The sequence below is a fragment of the Apus apus genome, unplaced genomic scaffold (genome assembly GCF_020740795.1).
Source record: "Apus apus isolate bApuApu2 unplaced genomic scaffold, bApuApu2.pri.cur manual_scaffold_30_ctg1, whole genome shotgun sequence".
Taxonomy (NCBI): domain Eukaryota; kingdom Metazoa; phylum Chordata; class Aves; order Apodiformes; family Apodidae; genus Apus; species Apus apus.
The window spans coordinates 378,656-390,666 of record NW_026248848.1 but is presented as its reverse complement, the minus strand read 5'-3'; the positions used below and the strand labels follow the sequence as shown (position 1 = coordinate 390,666).

General features: G+C 50.1%; 1 protein-coding gene across 1 annotated transcript in view; it reads left to right on the top strand.

Annotated features, from left to right (window-relative positions):
* LOC127396196 (zinc finger protein 850-like) overlaps window positions 1-12,011 on the top strand; it is a 183,446-nt gene that overhangs the window by 154,352 nt on the left and 17,083 nt on the right. Inside the window, 1 exon segment of the mRNA XM_051643815.1 lies at window positions 9,345-10,884. Within this exon segment, the coding sequence (XP_051499775.1) occupies window positions 9,658-10,884 (1,227 nt within the window). The 5' untranslated portion in view covers window positions 9,345-9,657.

Below are 12,011 nucleotides of genomic sequence, written 5' to 3'. Positions count from 1 at the left end.
AAAGTTGCTTGCAAAAATTGCAATTATGTATCATAGAACACTTAGCTACGTGAAAAGTTTCAAGCATGTATCCATGAAAAAAGAGTCGTAACACCTTAAATACTTTGCATGAACATTAACCAGTGCATTCAAGAACATGGACAAACATTATCTCAAAAGGCACCTTAAACGTCTATTCTGCTTTTACCCCCTTTTCCAAAGATCTCACCACTCTCCTGTTGGACATGAGATGACATCTGGACATAATACATGATATAATAAAAGTTAAGAAAATAATTCCAACACTTAAATAAAACCGATCCCCAACTCCTCCTAGAAAAGAACACAAAAACAACAAACCAAATCCCAAAAACAACTGGGCCAGTTGACCCCTTCCTAAGCCTGGACAGGAACATAAGCAGCTTCTTCAATTCGTTTTGCTAAGTCTTTTATCATTTGAATAACTTGGTTTCATTTCTAGCAGACTCCCATTTTTGATTCAGATTCCTATATGACATGTTCCCTTCCAGAGTTTGGGGAGAAGTCGAGAAGTTAAATATCCAGACTTGCTGACCTCAACATATGCATTAACTCCTGACATTCAAAAATGTTGCTGATATTTTGTTCCCAATTAATAAAGTGGTTCTTATGCCATGGCTCGTGTCTTAGTTTATGAGCAGTAGGTTGCACCAAGTCGGGTGTTGTAATTGGGATCCATTGTGCCAGCATCAACACTCTGAGAACTCTTCTGTTTGGTGCTACCGTGATGTTACTGTTCTGTGCTGAGGAATGACCAGTTCCTGATACACAGTATGACTAGATCCCTCTCCGGGGGTGGGCAGTCCTCTTTTGAGTGGTCTGTGATAAACACCGTTTCTCAGAGTTCCAGAGTGTTACCAATGTAACTACATATCTATTATTTACAATACATGAAGAACAGATCCAACCCAAGGAATTCCACTCTCGGCCCACTGCTGGACAGTGTGTGCGGTGCAGTGAGATCCCTTGAATTCTTCGTGGCTTAGGTAGAATCATAGAATCATAGAATCCTAGGGGTTGGAAGGGACCTCGAAAGATCATCTAGTCCAACCCCCCCGCCAGAGCAGGGTCTCCTAGAGTGCATCACACAGGAAGGCGTCCAGGCGGGTTTTGAATGTCTCCAGCGAAGGAGACTCCACAACCTCTCTGGGCAGCCTGTTCCAGTGCTCTGTCACTCTTACAGTAAAAAAATTTTTCCTGATATTCATCTTAAACCTCCTATGCTCCAACTTGTATCCATTACTCCTTGTCCTATCACTGGTCTTCACTGAAAAAAGCTTAACTCCATCGTCTTGACACTCACCCTTTACGTATTTGTAAACATTGATGAGGTCACCCCTCAGTCTCCTTTTCTCCAAACTAAAGAGACCCAGCTCCCTCAGCCTTTCCTCATAAGGGAGATGTTCAACTCCCTTAATCATCCTTGTGGCTCTGCGCTGGACTCTTTCAAGCAGTTCCCTGTCCTTCTTGAACTGAGGGGCCCAGAACTGGACACAATATGACAAATGTTTTCCTAAGACATGGACAGCGTTGTTCCCGGTAGCTTTTGAACAGGATTCTGCATACGTTAAACCTGAGATTACCTCCACAGCTACAAGGACATAGCATTTTTCTTTTGACTTGCTAAAGAGACCAATAGAATCAATTTGCCAAGTCTCCCACAATTGTTTATTACCCCTTCTATGCAGATTCTCTTTAGTGGGGGGGTGTTCGCATGCGGATACAGGAGTTTTGCACATTGCTTTGCTAACAGGCCAGCCCCTGCCTGGGCTTCTTTATACAGGCCTGAGTGACCCCTTTTGCAACGAAGCCATTCAAGCAATCTTCCCTGCTCTTTTCCTTCCTCTTGCATTAATGCTTCCCTTACTTCAATCACGTTTATTCTGGAGAGCTCATCTACCCCACTGTTCCATTTTGCTGCCTCACTTTTGATGTTAGCCTGGTGGGATGGAACCCACCCTACAGAAAAGTGAGGATTGGCTCGGGCTATTTCAAGTATTCTTTTCCATTTATCAGTTTCCCATACTGAGACATTGTTTACCTACCAATCCTTCATCTCCCAACATGATATCCATTCTGTACACCCTCAATACACCACTTTTGGAGGCCAGTTCTCCACATCATCCAATTCCTCTCTCGACTTAGTGCACCTCTGACCTACACTACATGCCAAATGACAGCTTTTCAACTTGCCTCCTCCCTTCAATCAGTCCTTTTCTAATGCCAACACCATTTCTAATGTCCAACTGAAATCACAGTCCCTTTGCCATTCCAGATGGTTCCTCAGAGTGAAAGACATTTCTGCATATCTGACCTCATCCCGCTTTCCTTCCTACATGAACTGTAGCAATGCATTACATTCCACAGTGTCAGTCTCAGGCCACTTAACACCATTCTACAACTGTCCTGGTTTAAACCAGGATGAAATTAATTTTCCTTTTACTGATTTTTATTTTCCTTCATTAAGCTTTCTTTTAACCAGCCACAGAGCCTTCCAGATAAAGCTGATAAGAGAGGAATGTTTCTCTAACTGCTGGGGCTTCAAGGTCACATCTTTTTTTTTGCCAGCTCAGACACTATGGGGAGATCTATGACCCCCCCCCCTCCCCGTAGGAAGCTAAATTAGACAGACAATAAAACTGGCCAGAGATCTTCCATTCCATATATCTACATGAGCTCAGAGGAAGGTCAGAGATCACAGAAGACAATTTCCTTCATGCTCCTTCTTCCCTTCTCCTCCATCCATGGCCGTCGTCCGGGGAGGACTCCTTCCCTCCCTCACTGTGGAACCCCAGGGAGACTGAGCCTCATCACTCTCTGTTTTCTCCAGCAGCCGTCTGGGATTTTTTGGGACTGTTCCAGTTCAGGAGATGCTGTGGGAGTTGCTGGGGATGGGGGAAGTGAGAGGCTTTTGCAGATACCTGAACATATTTGTATATAATTGTATCTATTTTCTTATATCATTCATTAATGTTTAATTAAAGCTGTGTAGTTTAGTTTTCAATCCAGCCAAGTCTCTCTCTTTTTCTCTCTCTCCTTCCCTACCTGGGTGGGAGGGGGAGGGGATTGAGAGCATTGTTGTCGAACCCGAGTTAAATGGTGACAACAATTTATTGGAGCCCAATATGGGGCTCGATTTTAAGCCCAGGTTATGCATTTTCACTAATTGGGAGTGTTCAAAATTCCACCTCTGATGGGAGGAATCCCTCAGATAGCAATGGGCAACAGCTCTGCTGAATTTCCTGATGGGTTGAAAACTGAACAGACACTTTCTGCAATGAATCTACTGGATCTTTTTCCAAACCTGCAACTGTCCATGTGGTGTGCGGCCGAGAGCGTTCTGCTCTGTGGAGCTGCTCTTGTGATTGTTGTATGGTTTATTGACAGAACTGTAGCCATCATCAACTGTATAATTATCAGCCTAGTGAGTCTAGGGGTTATGATACTGATCTTTCTGGGGGCACTGTATGTGTACAGTTACAGTACAAATCCTAGAGGTACAACTCCTAAAGTGAACAGCACAGTCCATGTTGGTAACAGCAGTTTCTGGTTCAATATTACCTCTCCATTTTCTTTTGAGCTGAATCTCCCAAATCTTGATCTGAATAGCACTGTTGCAGTGGGGATGCTTCTGCTGAATGTTTATAATGTGTTGTGGATACGTAGGGTGAGGTGTTGCTCCACTCACTGCCACTCCCCCACAGGCAATGCTGCTGCCACTGCTGCTGCCACCACCACTGCTGCCGACACCACCCCTCGCACTGCTACAAAAACAGCTGCTTCTACAAAGATGAAGTCCACTCCCTTTTGAACCAAGCTGGTTCATCCTGTGACCAGGAGTAAAGAAAACGCAAAACGCTCCCCTCCTTTAAACCCGCTCCCATCTGAGATATCCAGAGTTTCTTAAAGCAACAGAGGCTAAGACTGAGGAAGCAGAGGATTCTAAATCAGTTGATGGAGCAGGTACCTCAAACAGATAACAAATCAGACCGCGCTCAAGCAGATAGAACAGCAGGCCCTCCTCAGTCAGATGACAACAATGATCTTGTCCAGCCTTTCTCTATGAAAGAACTGTGCCTCATGAGAAAGGACTTCACCCGCACTGATGGTCAGAGAATTCTTCCTTGGTTGCTCCGATGCTTTGATAGTGGGGCTGAAACCTACAACGTGGATGAGAGAGAAGCCAAGCAGTTGGGATCCCTGGCCAGAGATGCTGGTATTGACAGAGCACTTAGTAGTAAGATGGGAACTACCACCCTGTGGGAACAACTTCTTTCAGCTGTGAGAGAGAGAGACCCCCACAAGGGAGACATCGAATGGTGCCGAAGCAGAACACTCACTCTTGAGAAAGCCATCACATACTTGAGAGAGATAGCTGTGCGAGAGGTGATCTATGATGAGGATGGACTGACAAATCCTGATGATGTTCTGTGCGATACATAACTGTTCCAGATGTTTGCTCAGGCTGCACCAGCAGGACATGCCCAGATATTCTCCTTCATGCGATGCTTTGATGATGACACAAGACCAACTGTGCATGAGGTGGCTTTCAAAGCACAACAGTATGGAGACATAGTATCTGATTTCCATAAGTTCCACACCTCAGTCATTGAACAAATGACTGACAGAAAGAATAAGATGCCAAACAGATGGGGAGATAAACTCCAGATTCTTCCTAGAGACAACTGGTCACATGTTGCAGCCATTAAGAAGAGATGTCCTGCTACAAGGCAGCAGCAAGAGAGACAGGACCCACTGCGACGCCACCTGTGGGGTCTTTTGAAAAATTATTTTCAAAAGGATGCTCAAACCTTTTTAGGGACTATTGATTTCTGGAGAATGTACTACATGTTACATGTAAATGTTACAGTGAAATTGTGAAACCTCTCTGTGAGATGACCCAAAATAAGAGTGATTTTAAATGGGGCCCTGAGCAACAGAAAGCTTTTGAGCAGATCAAAAAGGAGATGGTGCAGGCAATGACCTTTGGACCAGTTCTCACAGGGCCAGACATCAAGAATGTGCTCTACACCACAGCCAGACACAAGGGTCGCAACTGGAGCCTCTGGCAGAAAGCACCAGGGGAGATTCAAGATCGACCCTTGGGATTCTGGAGCCGGAGCCACAGAGCTTCTGAGGCCAACTGCACAACAGCTGAGAAGGAGATACTTACAGCATATGAAGGAGTTAGAGCCTCTTCGAAAGTGATGGGCACTGAAGCTCCTCCTGGCACCCAGATTCCCAGTGCTGAGCTTCGTGTGCCAGAGTCACCTTTCTCCTGCCCATCATGCCACCCATGTGACTAGGAGGAAACGGACTGCCTTAAGCACCCAGCGAGCTCCAACAGGAAGATTTAATCATCCACGTATCATAGAAGCAATTCCAGAGTGGCCAGAAGGCACACACTTTGAAATGTCACCACAAGAAGTGATGAGATGGGCTCAAGAAGCTCCACCATCTGATCATCTACCAGAGACTGGGAAGCAATTTGCTCTTTTCAGCCACGGCTCCTGTCGTCTTGTAGGGACCCGCCGGCAGTGGAAAGCTGCCCTGTGGAGTCCTGCACGACCAGTTACACAAGCAGCTGAAGGAGAAGGTGAATGGAGTCAGTTTGCAGAGGTCAAAGCCATCCAGCAGGCTTTGGACATTGCTGAGTCAGAGGGGTGGCCAGGACTCTATCTCTGCACTGACTGGTGGATGGCAGCAAATGCCTTGTGGGGTTGGCTAAAGCAGGGGCAGCAGAACAACTGGAGTGAAAAGGTCAACCTGGTTGGGTTGCTGAGCTGTGGAAGGACACTGCAGCTGGGATAGAGAAACTGGTGCTGAAAGTGCGTCATGGAGATGCACACGTGCCTCTGAGTCGAGCCACTGAGGAACATGGACACAACCAACGAGCAGGTGAGGCTGCTCAAGTGTTCCAAATAGACTTAGACTGGGAACATGAGGGTGAGCTCTTTTGGCTCGATGGGCCCATGACCCAGCGCTGGAGTAGGGAAAGGCTGTGAGGAGTCCATCAACTGGGGGGTCCCGACTGCAGAGCGAAACCTGCCGGGAGCTGCAGCGCGATGGTGGGAAGGGCAGGAAATGAAGCGGCGGGGCCGAGGGGGGCGGGGCCTGAGAAGGGTTTGGGGTGTCTGGGGGCAGGGGTTGGAAGTTTGTCAGCGGGAGGGTGATACACGTGTGTGTGTGTACATCTGTGTACGTGTCTGCGCACTGACACTAAACTGTTTCAAAACCAGGTAGGATTGTGTCATGGGAGGAACATCAGGTTTGTGTCATTGGGGGGAAAGGGAACACGTCCCACTTCGGTGCCCCTGATCCAACCTCAGGAAGTCTAGAATTCCATCCTATCCTCATCCCTCTCCAACCCCAGAATTCCATCCCATTGGTACCATAAAATCCAGCCAAAGAAACTCTCTCAGACTGGTGTTGGAGCTCAAGAAACAGCATTCTTCAGTGCAGGGCTGCATGTCTGCGGAACAGCTTCCAGAGTCCTGCATGAATCTTACTCACCACATCTGGCTGATCTAGACCTACGACATGTTCATGATCAACTCGGAACATGGAAAACATTTCTTCGAACTGATCAAAATGATTCTCTGTTTCACTGCACATGCACAAGAGATGGTTACAAAAATCCTCCCAGGAGGGAGGTCCACTTTGTTGTTGGAAAGAGATTTTTCTGGTGAGCTTTACCTGAACCCACATCCTCTGCTTCCAGTTAGGGACCTTGTTCGGTGAAGGGTGACACGGTTTGAGTCAGGATCGGCAACTGAACCAGCGACAATAACGCTCTGGATCCCCTCCCCCTCCCACCCGGGTAGGCAAGGAGAGAGAGAATGAGGGAGAGAGACTTTTCTGGACTGAAAACTAAACTAGACAGCTTGAATGAAACACTCATGATAAAATAAATATGTACAATTCTACACAAGTGTGTTCAGGAATGTGCAAACCCCTCTTGCCTCCCCCCACCCCCAGCAGCTCCCCCAGCATCTCCTGAGCTGTGAGCAGCCCCGAAATGTCCCAGAGCTGCTGGAGAGAGGGCAGAGCAGCCAGGAGCTGAGGGGACAGTGATGAGGGTCAGGAGTGCAAGGGCCTGGGGGTCAACGGGATGGATGGATGGATGGATGGATGGATGAATACATGGAGGGATAGATGGATGGAGGGAGTCGTCCCAAATGCTGGCCATAGACAGGAGAGAAGGGGAGAAGAAGCAGGAAGGACTTTGTTTTCTGTGATTTCTGATCTTACGCTGAGCTTATGTAGATACATGGAATGGAATGAAATGGAATGGAATGGAATGGAATGGAATGGAATGGAATGGAATGCTGTGGTCGGTGTTGCTGTCCTTCCAGTCCAGCCCCCCGGGGGGGTCATAGACACGACTCTGCCCCTCCCGGTTGTGCCTGAGGACACAGGGCAAAGACGTGACCTTGGAATCTCTAACATAAACATCGCATTGTTATCAGCCCCTGGCTGGAACACTCGCTGCTGCTGAAAGAGCTGACTGAAGGAAAAACCATCAGGAAAAGGAAAATTGGCTTCACGCTGGCTGAAACCAGGAGAGAGAGGGGCGGGGATAGCTTGGAGATCTAAGCTTCCTGAGGCTGGATCAGCGGCACCGAGGTGGGACGTGTCCCCTCCCCCCATGACACAAACCTGATGTTCCTCCCATGACACAATCTTACCTGGAATTGAAACGCTTTTGTGTCAGTGCGCACTGATGTCCGGACATGAACACACATGTGCACACACACACACACACACACGTGTAACAACCCCCCAGCTCCCCCAAACTTCCCACCCCTGCCCCGGACACCCCAACCCCTCCCAGGCCCCGCCCCCCTCGGCCCCGCCCCTTCATTTCCTGCCCTTCCCACCATCGCGCTGCAGCTCCCGGCAGGTTTCGCTCCGCAGCCGGGACCCCCCAGTTGGTGCCCGAGAGAGCATCGCCCCCCGGGCTGGGCTGTGCCCCCGCTGCAGGTACCGGGGGTGGGGAGTGAGGGGGGTTATCCCAATAGCCCCACACTTGGTGCGAGCTCCACAAAGAGAGGCGGGCGGGGAGGTTTGTGGTACGAGACGGGACCCCAACTCATCCCCGTGGTGTGGGGGCTGTGATTGTGTCCTGGTTTGGGCCTGACCCACCACAAGGAACCAGGCGGCTGCTCACTCACCCCCCTGCCCTCCCTCTGTGGGATGGGGAGGACAAGAACCAAGTAGAAGCCTCTGGGTCGAGACAAGGACAGGGAGGGTTCGCTCACCTATTATGGTCAGTGACTGAACTTGGGGAAAAAGTCAATTCGATTTATCACTAATCAAATGCAAGAAGGACAAAAAGCAGAGCTCAAACGCCTCACCCCACCCCTCCCTGCTTCCAGCCCCAAATTCCTTTGTTCCCCGTTTCTGTCCCTGCTCCCCCCAGCGGCACAGGGGGACAGGGAAGGGGCTTTCCGGCCAGTTGGTCACTCGCTGTTTTCAGCTGCTCCTTCCCCGTCCTGGGGAGGACTCCTCACAGCCTTCCCCTGCTCCAGCGCGGGGTCCCTGCCACGGGAGAGAGTCCTTCACCAACCCTCCAACACGAGTCCCTCCCTGTTCCCCCTCAGGAACAGACGCTGCAGCGTGGGCTGCCCACAGAGCCACGGGCTCCTTTGGGCTCCACGGGCTCCTTTGCAGCTCCACGGGGGCAGGTCCACATCTGTGCCACCGTGGCCCTTCACAGGCTGCAGGGGAAACTCTGCTCGGGCACCTGCTCCCCCTCCTTCCTCCCCGGCCTTGGTATCTCTGCTCCAGCGCTGCTCCCACCGCTGCTCTCAGTGGTCTCCACAGAGTTCTCCACCTCCCCCTCTCCCCTGCTCTCAGGTTTCCCCTCCTTTCCTATCTCAGTGGCAGAGGCCCATCCATGGTCTCTGATGCTTCAGCCTTGGCCAGAGCTGTGGCTGCAGGTTTTGGAGCTGGGGGACCTCACCTGAGCCACCCCATGTCTCCCTCCCCCCAACACCCACACCAAACTAAACCAGCACATCATAGACATCTACCAGGTGTGTTGTCCCACAGGAGGACCCCTACATCAGTCCAGGAGTGGTTGGGTCTGCAATGGGAGGATGCCCAAATAATCTCAAGGAAGGTGGGCGCAATGGCAGGAGCCCAAGTCATCCCACGAGTGGCTGAGACTCCCATCACCCCCCAAAGACCCTGCACCCAGTATCCCCCCACCTCAGTGTTCTGTGGTGCCAGTGTAGTCCCTACAGCCCAGTTAAGTATGTGTGTGTGGGTGTCCAACTGCTTGGGTAACCTTCCATCTCACCTTGCACCCCATTTTCTTTCAGAGCAGGTTTGATGTGACCCCTGCACCATTGAAAACCCTGGAAGTGCCCTGAGGGCAGCCACAGTTTGAACCAAAATTCAGCTTTCTGGACTCATACAGGTGCCCTGAGTGTGGGAGAGCTTTTGGTCATGGCTCAACCTTGATGAAACATCATCCAATCCATATTGGAGACCTTGTTGGTGAGGAAGCCAGGAAAGTGTCAGGATCCTACCAGCCCATCTGCAATCATCCACAGAGCCAAATGGCCCTATAGGTGTTCCCCTGTTGGAGTCACCTCGTGTCTGGTCCCACGGTGACACTCGTGTCCCGGTGCCATGTCCTACAACTGCCACCACTGTGGGAAAACTTTTAAGAGAAGATCAAGTTTTACCCAGCACCAGCTAATCCACACAGAGGAGAGACCCTTCAGGTGTCTGGAGTGTGGGAAGGGTTTTACTCACAACTTCCAATTAGCCCGGCACCAGCGAATGCACAGAGGGGAGAAACCCTTCAGGTGCCTGGAGTGTGGGAAGAGCTTTGCCACAAACTTTGCGCTCATTGAGCATCAACGCATCCACACAGGAGAGAAACCCTACATGTGTCCCCATTGCCAGAAGAGCTTCAGACACAGGTCCAACTTCTGGAGGCATCAACAGCTCTATACAGATGACCAAACCTGTAGCTGCTCCCAAGGTGAGAAGAGGTCTGACAACTGCCAGCACTGCAAGGAAGATTTTCTCAGCAGATCATCTATAACCCAGAACCTGCCACTCCAAACGGGCGAGAGACCCTTCAGATGTCAGGAGTGTGGGAGGAGTTTTCTTAACAAATCCAAGTTAACCCGGCACCAGCAAATCCACACAGGCGAGAGACCCTTCAGGTGCCTGGAGTGTGGGAAGAGTTACCTCCACAAATACCGACTAAACCAGCACCAGCGAATCCACACGGGTGAACGTCCCTACACGTGTCCTGACTGTGGGAAGAGCTTTGTCTGGAACTACTTGCTCATCAGCCATAGACGAATCCACATGGGAGAGAAACCCTACACGTGTCCCCAGTGCCAGAAGAGCTTCAGTTGCAGCTCCAACTTACGGCAACACCAACGGCTCCACACGGGTGACCGACCCTACACGTGTCTGGAGTGTGGGAAGAGCTTTGCCGTCAAGTCCTCATTAAATAAACACCACCAGACCCACACGGGGGAGAGACCCTACATGTGTCTGGAGTGTGGGAAGAGCTTCCGTAGCAGCAGCGCTTGGATGTGTCACCAACATGTGCACACTGGGGAAAAACCCTACGTGTGTCCCAAATGCAGGAAGAAGTTTACAAGCAGCTCCAGCCTCAACCGTCACCTCCGGGTCCACACGGGTGAACATCCCTACGCGTGTCCTGACTGTGGGAAGAGTTTTGTCTGGAACACTTGGCTCATCAAGCATCAACGCATCCACACAGGAGAGAAACCCTACACGTGTCCCCAGTGCCAGAAGAGCTTCTGTGACCATTCCAGCTTGCAGAAACATCAACGGGTCCATATGGGTGAATGACCCTTTAGCTGCTCCCAGCGTGAGAAGGGGTTTTTCCAGAGAGCGGATCTCATCTGTCATGGCCAGATCCACCTCGGGGATCACGAAGAAGGAAGGGGCACGGTCAAGATCACCACATTTCCAAAATGAGATGAAAACAGAGTCTTAATCATGGTGACAGCGTCCTCAAGAGACAAAGGCGATGTGGTGTGAGGGAGCCGGGGTGTTTTTTGAAGGGGGGAGAAATAACCACGGGGAGTTTTTTTAGGGTGAGTTAGTGATGGGATTTACAAGGAAAAGGGAGCAACAAGGTGGGACTGGGTCTTTTTGAGGTGAAAAATGCCATTGTCTTCTTGGATGCTGTTTTAGGGATATTAAGACCCAAGAATTGTCTTCTGCTCTTCAATGTCCACCTGTGATGGCTGAAAAACTGGGACACACACAGAAGACTAACTTGAGGCTCGTTACCATTTGGGGGTTGTTTTAGAGATGGGAAAACAGAATCTGGATTTGCTTTGTGTAAACTTTCTTGGCAGGAGCTGTGCAGAGGAGTGCGAGATGAGCAGTGCTCAGCTGGGCCTTGGGCCTTGCACCTGACAAGTAGGCAAGTTGGTGTTGGGTGGGGAGGACAGGCCTGAGTGGCAGGAAGGGATGCATCCTGTCCTTGTCTGCTTGGTCTCACACCCAGGTCCCTAATGACTGCAGGGTGGACTGAGCACGACTTGTGAAGTGCAGCCAAGGCTGCACACACATTGGGTGTCTCCCTTACCTTCTTCCTAATTAATAAACATTATTAGTCTGCAAGAAGCCAATGAATAGACTAGTTACGACCTAAATCCCACCTCAACAAAAAGCAATAAATTCCTTCTTCAATCCTTTGTCTGGGGAGAGAAGAGCCCCTCCCCTGGGACTGGTCGATGGGCCTGATCCTGTCGTCTTCCCCCAGGCAGGCTCACCTCCTTGGGTGAGATATGGTGACTTTCACCTTTTGGGGAGGGGTGAAAACATCCCCAGATGTGCTGTGTATTGTGCCCTTTGTGTTGCTGTAAGATTAACCCCTCTTGCAGGGCTGTTGATGTCAGTGCTGTTACCAAGGCCCATCCCCTCCTTGTTCTGCCTGTGGCCTTAATGAGTCACCTCACAATTCCCTCTCACTGCTTTGGATT